At 34.4% G+C, this 10,809-nt stretch overlaps 2 protein-coding genes across 2 annotated transcripts in view; one reads left to right on the top strand and one right to left on the bottom strand.

The window, feature by feature from the left end:
* Positions 1 to 10,809, bottom strand: part of PRKAR1B (protein kinase cAMP-dependent type I regulatory subunit beta) — a 716,155-nt gene that overhangs the window by 347,723 nt on the left and 357,623 nt on the right. The gene's annotated exons all lie outside the window — the stretch shown is intronic.
* The window catches only part of DNAAF5 (dynein axonemal assembly factor 5), a 71,707-nt gene that overhangs the window by 59,699 nt on the left and 1,199 nt on the right, over positions 1 to 10,809 (top strand). The window contains exons 11-12 of the mRNA XM_069084867.1: positions 474 to 630; positions 9,247 to 9,441. Coding sequence (XP_068940968.1) covers positions 474 to 630; positions 9,247 to 9,441 — 352 coding nt within the window. The remainder of the gene's footprint in view (positions 1 to 473; positions 631 to 9,246; positions 9,442 to 10,809) is intronic.

Below are 10,809 nucleotides of genomic sequence, written 5' to 3'. Positions count from 1 at the left end.
AAAAGCAGAACACGTTAAGGGGCAAAAAAAAAAAAATTATTTCAAAATATCCATCCAGTGCACGAGCACCATCTTGTGGTACACTAAAGAAGTGGTTAGTATTATTATTAAGTGAAAGTATTACTAAAATGCCAATTGGAAGAAAAAATACATTCTTGAGTAATCCTGTCATGAATCTTTTTCATGATACATAATTAATTATAGAGAGTGTAATGCACTGTGGGCAATAACTATCTAGATACAACAAAAATAACTTTTTAAATTAAGTAAACATTTGCTTCATGGGACAGAATGTCAGAAATGACCAAGTATTCATTAAAATTTTACATAAAAACCATATGTCTCATTTTATATTCATAAACACACGTACTGTATGCCAGGTGTTTGATATAAAATTCTTATCAACAGGGCTAGTTTCAATTTTGAATTGGAAGCCAATCTTTATATTTCTTGTGTTTTCTTATTAATTGCAGATAATAGAAGTACAAGACTTATTGATGCCTCAGATTATTAACACACTGGAAGAAGATTCTAAAATGACTCGATTAATGTCATGCCGTATCATTAACATATTTTTAAAGGCCTGTGCTGACACAGTAGATCCAGATAAACTCATCAAGATCTATCCTGGTAGGACTTATTTCACCACCAAAATACACTCATTTTGTGGCAGATCGTATTTTTATTGAATTGTAATGAAACCGTTATCAGTTTTTTGTTGTATTGATGCTTTTTGTTTCTAACATGGCTGTTAGTTCCCAACAGCTTCTCCCACCCACACACACACGTAGAATCCTCTCGTAATAAATAAAATAAATTAGTTAAGCAAAAACCATCATAGTGACCATATCTATAATTGATGTATTATTCTGTGTGATTGCACACCATCTATCAAGAGGAGGGAAGTATGTTTCATCGTCAGTCCTCTGGAACCACATTTAGTCACTGCATTTAATTTGAGTTCTGATAACTCAAAGTGGTGTTTTTATTTATATTATGGTCATTATATCTGTAGATCTTCTTATTTCACTTTATCAGTTCATATGTTTTCCTTAATCTTAACACAATTTAACATTTGAAGTATCCCTAAAGTTAAAATTTTAGAGGTGAAATGAACCTCACAGACCATCTAGTCCAACTTCATTTATTGAGGCCCAGAGAATCAATAATCAGAAGACATTATTAAGCACCTACTATGTGCCAGGTACTATATTGGGCATGAGGGAGACAAAGATCAAAAATGAAATCCTCTCTGCTTTTAAGGATCTTACATCCTATTAGGGGAGTGAGTGTGTGTGAGAGAGTGAGACAGAATGATAGAGTACATAGTAATAGCAGCAGAAGGACCAGCCCCAATTTTTATTATTATTATAATTATCATCATCATTTGAAGACTCTAGGAAGGCTTTAAGTAGAACAGAAATATTTCACATTTTTTGTGTCCCCTTTGGTAATCTGAGGAAACTATGGACTCCTCAGAACAATGTCTTTAAAAGCATAAAATAAAATACATAGGATTACAAAGGAAACCAATTAAATTTTTTAAAAAATCAATGGAACCTCCTGCAATCTATCCATAGACTCCTTTCAGTTGACCCAGCTTGGAAACTCCAGGTGTACAAAGTGATACTTGAATAGTGTCTTCAAGGAAGTTAGGAATTCTCTGAGGTGGAAGTAAAAGAGGACATTTCAGGAATGATTGTCCTTTCCTGCAAAGGCAGGGAGGTAGATGCAGTCAAAAGAACAGAAAGCCAAGTTAACTGTATCAGAGTTCAAGAAGGGAAGTAATATATAAAAGAGGCCAAAAAGATAGAATGAGAAAGGGCTTCAAAAGTCAGACAAGTTAAATTCCTTACATTTGCCCACAGTCACATAGCTAGGTAGTTGAAAAGCCTGTTAAAACTACCATGTCTTCTAAATTCTGTTGTTTTTTAAAATTTATTTTGTGAACTTAACAAACACTAAATAAATGGGGACAGCTTGCTTCTCTTTCTAAATATGTAATAGATTCAACCTGTAATTTTTATTTTTTTTATTTATTTTTGCTTTTTGGAGGGGGGAAGGCAGGGCAATTGGGGTTAAGTGACTTGCCCAAGGTCACCTAACTAGTAAGTGTTAAATGTCTGAGGCTGAATTTGAACTCAGGTCCTTCTGACTCCAAGGCTGGTGCTCTATTCACTGTACCACCTAGCCACCCCTAACCTGTAGTTTTTAAAACTATCTTGCTTATCTATAATTCTTTCTGGCCTTCTTTCTGTTTTTGTTTTTTAGTGTGTATGTATGTGTATGTGTGTGTGTTTCTGTTTTATGATGCTTCAATATCCATGTCTTTTATTATTATTATTTTTTGGCTTTTTGTTTGTTTTGGTTTTTTGTTTTACCTGACTTCTCTTTATCTCCCTCTCTTGCGCTCCACCCTTCTTAGGACAAAAATTTTAAAAGTTCTTAAAATAGATGTAGTCTAGCAAAACAAATTCCTACTTTGTTGTATTTAAAAAGGTGTGCCTTATTCTGCATTTTCAGTCCATCACCTCTGTCCGGAGGTAGGTATGTCATCAGTCCTCTAGAATCATGACTGGTCCCTGCACTGGTCAAGGTTTTCCAAACTTGAAAGTTATTTTCTTTATATGTTGTATAAATTATTCTTCTAGTTCTGCTTACTTCATTCTACATCAGTTCATATGAGCCTTCCTTGGTTTCTCTCAAATTGTCTTTTCATTATTTCTTACACTGCAGTAAAAATTTCTTTACGTTTATATACCATAATTTGTTTAACATTTTCCAGTAGTTGGGCACCCTCTCCTCAGTTTCCAGTTCTTTGCTTTATCAAAAGGAGCTGTTATAAATATCTTTGTACATATCTTATTTTTTTAACCTCTTTGGGGAATAAGCCCAGGAGTGGTGTCGCTGAGTCAGAAGGCATGTGCTTTAGTAACTTTTGGAGCAGAGTTCCAAATTCCTTTCCAGAATGGCTAGCCAAGGATGGAGAACCTGTAGCTTCAAGGCCACATGTGGCCTTCTAGGTCCTTTGGTGCGGCCTTTTGACTAAGTTCAGGTTTTACAGAACAAATCCTTTTATTAAGAGGATTTGTTCTGCGAAGTTTGGATTCAGTCACAGGGCTGCACATGAGGATCTAGAGGGCTACATGTGGTCTCAAGAGCTCAGGTTCCCCACCCCTGGAGACTAATTCCCAACTCTACCATCAAGGCGCCTCTTCTCCTAAAACCCCTCCAGCAGTTCTCCTTTTTTGTCATTTTTGTCAATCTGATTGATCATTTCTCTTAATTAGTAGTGATTTAGGTCACTTTCACATAGCTGTTTATGGCTTTTTTTTCTTTTGATAACTATTTGTCCTTCAATCATTTATCTATTGAGGAATGGTTCTTACTAGGAATTTAATCAGTATTTTATATAACTTGGACATGAGACTTTTAACTGAAATTATCCATCTTATTTTCTGTGATCCTTTCTAATGCTTGTTTGATTATTAACTTCTATCCATCAGTCTGAAAGATAATTTGTTCCTTGCCCTTCTAATTTGTTTATGGTATCACCTTTTATGTTTAAGTCAGGTATCCATTTGAAGCTTATCTTGATATATACAGTGTGCTGTATTGGCCTACACTTAATGCGTAGGCAACCAGGTGACACTCTGGGGCCCATCCGGCCTCAGACACTTACTAGCTGTTGTAACCCTGGGCAAGTCATTTAACCTTTGTTCATCTTAATTTCCTCTGTAAATAATAGCACTTACCTCTCAGGGTTGTTGTGAGGATCAAATGAGATAATAATTGTAAAGCACTTAACGTAGTGTCTGGCAATTTACTTCTCTATTTTTTTAACCTATACTAAATAGTTTTGATGATTACTGCTTTGTAGTAGTGTTTGCTATAGTTTGCTAGGCCCCCTTCCCACTTTTTTTTTCATTATTTCCCTTAATATTTTGTTCCTCTAGATGAATTTCATTATTTTTTTTAGTTATATAAAATAATCTTTTGCTGGAAATAAATAAGTAAAATAAATTCAATGGTATAGAAATGATAATTTCTTATATTACCACAATCTAACCATGAGCATTAACATTTCTCCAATTTTTCAGGTCTGCTTTTATTTCTGTGAAGATTGTTTTATGGCTTTAGTAAGGTAGTTCTTGAGTATATCTTGGTAGATAGGCTCCCAGATATTTTTTGCATTCTTTAATTATTTTGAATGGAATTTCTTTTTCTATCTCTTCCTACTGAGTTTTGTTGGTAATTTTACAGAAATACTGATATATAATGTTGGTATCATGATATGTATGATTTTATATACTATAATATAATGACAATTTTATATATTCTCATTTAATGTTGGTATAATATTAACATATAACATTGATATAACTAGAATGCTTGTCATTTGTGTGGATTTATTTTATATACTACAACATTGCTAAACATGGTTTCAGTTAAATTTTTAGTTGACTTTTTTGAGTTCTCTAGCTAGTCTATTGATATAATCATGGTTTTTATTATGTTTGTTATTGATAGCATGTTACAATTATTGTTTTCCTTATATTGAACCAACCCTGCATTTCTGGCAAGCATCCAACCTAGTATTAATGTATAGTTTTAAAAAATATGTTGTTGTAATCTCTTTGATAAAATTTTATTCAGCATTTTTATCAGTGTTCATTGGGTATGTTGTCCTATAGTTTTGTTTCTCTGCTGTGTTTCTCCCTGGTTTAAATGTCATTTGTATCCCAGAAGGAGTTTCTATTTTTGCAAAAGTTTATATAATCTTTAAATGGATTATTCTCAGAATGTTTTACAATATTCACCTATAAATCTCTATGATCCTGGGATCTTTTTCTTTGGGAATTCATTTGTTGTTTGTCCAATTTCATTTTTATAATGAACTATATTTAAATAATCTATTTCTTCTATTGTCTGGATATTTTATATTTTTGTAAGTATCATCCATTTCGTATAGTTAATAAGTTTTGTTGGTAAATATTTGGGCAGAATGTTTTCTAATGGTTTCCTTTATTTTATCTTCCATTTTTGATACAATTTGATTTTCTAGGTCAAGTTGTTTGTACACACATACACATATACTTTATTTTTTCAGTCTTTTGATTTTGTTTTAATATTTCATGTCTCAGAGTCATTGTCTTCTGTTTGGCCCCTAAAAAGTTCAGGGAGTTCAATTCTTGGGTAAGGCTTACCATTGTCTTCTCCTTGTCATTCTTTTTTCCCTAGCTGTCATTTCTGTTAACATTGCATTTTGTATTTCATTTAATTTCTTCCAGGTGCTCTTGGAATTCTGAAGACCAGGACATTTTTTCACTGAGTCTTTTTTTTTTAACTTCTGCAGTTACTCTTTTTTTCTGCATATATCTCTCAACTTCACTCAGTCCAAAATACTTATTGTGTTTGGTGTTTTCTCTTCTTCACTCATTTCTCCAGCTTCACTTTTTGGATTGGACTTTTGTACTTCAGTCCAACTCTGTTCCCCATCTACTGTTGAATGTTGTTGGCTGGCCCTGCTTGGTGATGGCTAAGACCAACGCATTCCACCTTCTTCAGAATTATCTGACCTTGCCTTCTGCTTGTGATTCAGTCATAAGAGTAAGAAAAAAAAAGCACATTTAATTACATTTGGGAAATTGTGCAGCATTTTCACTGATCTCAAGCTACTCCCTGAAGCAAAACTATATATATTTTTATAATTCATATGTGATAATTAATAGTACACACCTCATAGTTGTTGTGAGGAATTTTCTATGTTGTGAGGATTATATAAAATGTTTTGCAGAATCTTAGAGTGCTATGTAAATGTTGACTATTCTTCTTCTTCTAGCTATAATATGTAAAGAATAAAAATTATAAGTGACCCAGAGAGCAAATGGAGAGGGGCTCATTGGGTGAAAGTAAGACTGCAGCAGATGTGGTGTAAAAGATAAGACCCAGGAGCCAAATGATTAGAAGAGGAGATGGGCCAGTCATGTATCACATATACAAGTATAGATTGAGGGATAACGTATAGCTGCCTCAATGCTCTACTGGTAGCTGTATAATCTTAAGAAACTTAGAGAAGAGGCTTCACTAACTTGGGTGGACTCCCTGTGGAAGATATTGAGGAAAGCATGGGAAAGAGAAGCAAGCACAAGTTGAGAGAGTAAATGGGCTTCAATTTCTGCTCTTCAAGGTTTCCCCAGCTGGCTAAAATTGTGGCTATGCTGACAGGTCTAAACCACAAATAGAGAGTTTAGGCAGAGGGGAAATGCACATCTTAGTGCCTTTGTCATGTCATTGATCTTGTAACCAGTGAGTAATAATTTTCATGACAAATGGATCACTTGTGGGTGAATAATAGCTCTAATAATGGATATTTTTATAGATCAGCTATTCGACTCTGAGGTTGGTTTAGGACAGGAAATGTTTCAAATTACAAGTGTTAAGAATCACTGACATTTGAAGAACAGTTTTGGGAGGCAATTTTGGGTAAAACTGCATTATAATTCCAAAGGTGATTTTAGGCTGTGGGTAAACAGTTCACTTTGCTTTCAGCTTTCAAGAGAGCATACGTTATGTTATGTAAATACCTTTCCTCTAAGGTACATACAGCAGATTTCATATGCCTGGCCACCAGAGGGCAAATAAGCCTTAGAATTTTTTTCTTAAACTACATCCCATTAATCTTGGCCAGTTAGGTCAGTTATTAGAGAATGATTTCAAGGTTATAGGTTTGATTCATTTGACTTTACACAGAAGAAAAAAATTTTCAAAACCACAATCAGATGTATAATCTCACAGTCACAGATAATCCTAACCCATTTTATTCTTTGGAATCATCTCCAAATTCTTTGTTTAAGAATTCTACACCTAGTCATAGTTGTGAAAAGAGTCTGATCTGGCACTTCTCCAACTTTCAGCCATTAATATTCAGGTCATGTGACTAATGTGGAATTGTTTCCACGAATGTACATGTTTATGGCCTATATCATATTGCTTGCCATTTTGAGAAGGGGGGAGGGAAGGGAAGGAGGGAGAAAAATTTGGAGCTCAAAATCTTATAAAAATGAATGTTGAAAACTATACTTTTATATTTTATATTTTGAAATACTGTTTACAAAACAAAATATTCAAGTCATGTATCAGTGTTCAGTTTGTTTTTTTTTTTGTGACCTCTACTATAACCCTAATTTTGCCAAATTGCTTTCTAGTTTTCCCAGCAATTCTTGTCAGATGGACAGATCTCCCTTAAGTAATTTATGTTCTTGAGTACATCAAATATTGGATTATTAAATTACATTGTTTCTAATTTTTCAGTTCCAGTGATCTCCTTTTCTGTTCCCTTTTTCTATTACCAAATAATTATGATTATTTTTTAAAGTATAATTTGAAATCTAGAAGTGAATTACATTTATGTACATTTGAAAAAAAGCAAAACCTTAAGAGGAAGCCAGTTTTGTATTGGGTGATCTCATTCACAGAGGTCATATCCAGAAATATAGCCCCCTTTTCCCAGCAGATACTACAGGGCAAAATGTAGCATATTCTTCTTATCAGACTTTGACATTCTTGCTTTTTTTTTTTTTTAACGTAAATGTTTTCCTTTTTTAGTACTAGGTAAAGTAGAAGATGCTATTTGGAGATGGCTGTAATGTGAAAATGAAAAGAATCAATAAAAGAATGTTTTTAAATGCCACAGGGAATATTCTAGGCTTGGTAAATCAGTGGAGTATGAGACCCCTTAGACATTTTTAAGTGAAATAGACCTTAGAGCTCATTTAGTTGTCTTTTCATTTTACAGGTAAGGAAACTAGGGCTCAGAGTTATATTTCCCTAAAAGTTGAAAAAAATGTAATCCTCTTTTCCCACTGTCTTCAGTCATCTCCGAAATTATAACGTATCTTCATTTTTAAAAATTTTTCTTCAAGTGGTTCCTACCACTTTTAATTTTTAAAATTTTTTGGGGGGGCGGCTAGGTGGTGAAATTAGGGTTAGGTTAGGTTAGGTTAGGCTAGGTGGTGCAGTGAGTAAGAGTGCTGGCCCCAGAGTCGGGAGGACCCGGATAGGTTCCAGCCTCAGATACTTAACACCCACACAAAAAACCTGGCTGTGTAACCTTGGGCAATTTACTTAACCCCAATTGCTTTAAAAAAAAAACTTTTTTTGTAGTTATTTCTGTCAGGTACTCCCATTTACTCTATAAAGATCTCCACTGGAAAGACTTGCTAAAGGTAACTGAGGTTATTACCATGTTTCCCCGATAATAAAACACTGTCTTATTATTTTTTTTTTGAAAGAAAAACACCAGAGGGCTTATTTTCAGGGGAGGGCTTATGTTGTCCTGGCACTGCTCTCAATGGCACCAGCAAGCAAATCACTGGGGAAGAACAGGATGACGCGCTCACTGCTGCAGCTCGGAGCGCGGCGTGCGTTTCACCAGGGGGGGGGCAGTGCATACATACAGAGGGTACCGTAATGTAGCGTGTAGTGCAGGGGATCACCTTCACTACAGTAGCAATCTCAATAGGGCTTATTTTCGGGGGAGGGCTTCTTTTAGATGAATCTTACACAGTAAGGGGGGGCTTATTTTCGGTATAGGTCTTATTATCGGGGAAACACGGTAGTGACAGATCTATCAGTGAAATTCAGGTTCCCTGACAACTTGTCAAGGATTCTGCCCATTTGTCTTTACTGCTTCTTGGGATTCCCTATATGAGTCTTCTCCTTAGCCAAACTATCTATGAGGATGTTTGGTGCTTTCACATCTCTTACATCTACCTAACTCTTACTCCTCTTTCAATGGACCATATCAAATTCTCTCTCTCCTGTCTGGGATCTTCCTAGTTATATTTGATTTCACACTCATGGCTCCAGCCAAACTGCTACAGCCCCTATTGTGTATGTATATATATCAATATGTATTGTGTATGTCTACATGTGTATAATATATGCATACATACATGTGTTTATGTATATATATGTATACATATTACACACCTATACTGCTTGTTTTGCCATTTACTACTCACTGCCATATGTTATTTCTTCATGATATATCTATGTCTTCTCTCCTCAGTTAGGTTATGAACTTCTTGATGACAAAGACTAGGTCATATTTTTTATGTCTTCCATGAATCCTAACAGTTTCTTTAAAATAATATATATTAAATAAATAAAGGATTAATTCAAGTCATTACTTCTAGTAATTTCAAATAATAATTGCTTTAAATTTTTTCTTTTTTCTTTTAGAACTCTTGAAACGCCTGGATGATGCTTCAAATAAAGTACGAATAGCAGCTACAAGTTCCTTAGTTAGCTGGCTTAAGTGTATCAAAAATGATGATGATGGAAAATCCTTTTTTAAAGGCAATATACAATATCTTTACAAAGAGCTGTTGGTTCACCTTGATGATCCAGACAGTACAATTCAGGATGCAATATTAGGTAAGATTTTTTACAGGTAACTATAATCTTAACCAGCAAAAATTGTTGAAATGAAATTAGCAAGCAGCTGAGACACCTACCACTCCTAGTAGAATCAGTTAGGTAGAATTAGAACGACAAAACCTTATTCATACGGAGGTCTTCTGCACTTGTGTGGTCCCAGGCTATGTGATATGTAGAAAATTATTTTGAATATATAATTATCAGTCTAGATAGTTTTTCAACTGAATAACTAGATTAAAAATAATAAAATAATGTTCACATTCTAGAAGTTTTTTGGTTACTAATTTTTTTTTTCCTTTTCTGGAGGAGGGAAGGAAGGGTAATTGGGGTTAAGTGACTTGCCCAAGGTCACATAGCTAGTAAGTGTTAAGTGTCTGAGGCTGGATTTGAACTCAGGTCCTCCTGACTCCAGAGCCAGTGCTCTCTTCACTGCTCCACCTAGCCACCTGTAATTACTACTTTTTTTTTATTGTCCTACTTCTAGTCTTATTGCTTGTTTCTTCTTTTACATAATATATGTTAAAGAATCACAACATTGGGTTAGACATTAGCATTGATTTTTTTATTATATTATATTATAATATTTATTATATTATATTATAAAAATAGTAATTTTTTAAATCATGTTTGTGTGTGTGTGGCTGAGTAACATACCCACTTTTGGATAAAAAAAGGATTACAGTCTTTCATTAGTTATATATATTTTATAATATTATATATTCATTGTATATCTTCTGACATTTAAAAGTCACTAGGTCACAGTTTCTTTGTTAAAATACAAAACTGCAGTGATTTCATCAGCACATGCTTAGTCTTATGCTTCCTGATGGAAATCTTGGGCCAGAGCAGTTAGCAGTAATGAAGGTGACCCAGTTATTTTGGCAAATTAATAGCAATAAGTAAAATGTGCTGTTTCTTCTTCTCCTCACATTCCCCTCATCACTACCCTACACCTCCCCAACCAGAGAGACAGATTTCTTTCTTACCAAAAGATCTCTACCAACAACTTGTTTTATTTATTTTATTTCAAATCTAGAATCAACCTGAAGTTTGGTTGTTGTGACTTTTTTTTTGGAGGGCAATTGGGGTTAAGTGACTTGCCCAAGGTCACACAGCTAGTTTTTGTTTTAAGTGTCTGAGGCCGGATTTTAACTCAGGTCCTCCTGACTCCAGGGCCAGTGCTTTATTCACTGTGCCACCTAGCTGTGCCTGTCATGACTTTTTAATAAAAATCTTCTGTCACTGTTTAGGTTAGACAGATATAATAAATGAACAATTAATAAATTCTGGAAATTTTTTTTCTTTTCATTGTGAACACATACAGCTTATGTTTGCATAGGAAGTCAATGATTTCAGAATCAGGAG

The sequence above is a fragment of the Petaurus breviceps genome, unplaced genomic scaffold (genome assembly GCF_028583685.1).
Source record: "Petaurus breviceps papuanus isolate PSGF00001 unplaced genomic scaffold, PetGlider_PUasm1.0 175, whole genome shotgun sequence".
Taxonomy (NCBI): Eukaryota; Metazoa; Chordata; class Mammalia; order Diprotodontia; family Petauridae; genus Petaurus; species Petaurus breviceps.
The sequence above is the reverse complement of the archived record's forward strand: the minus strand, read 5'-3'. Positions and strand labels throughout refer to the sequence as shown.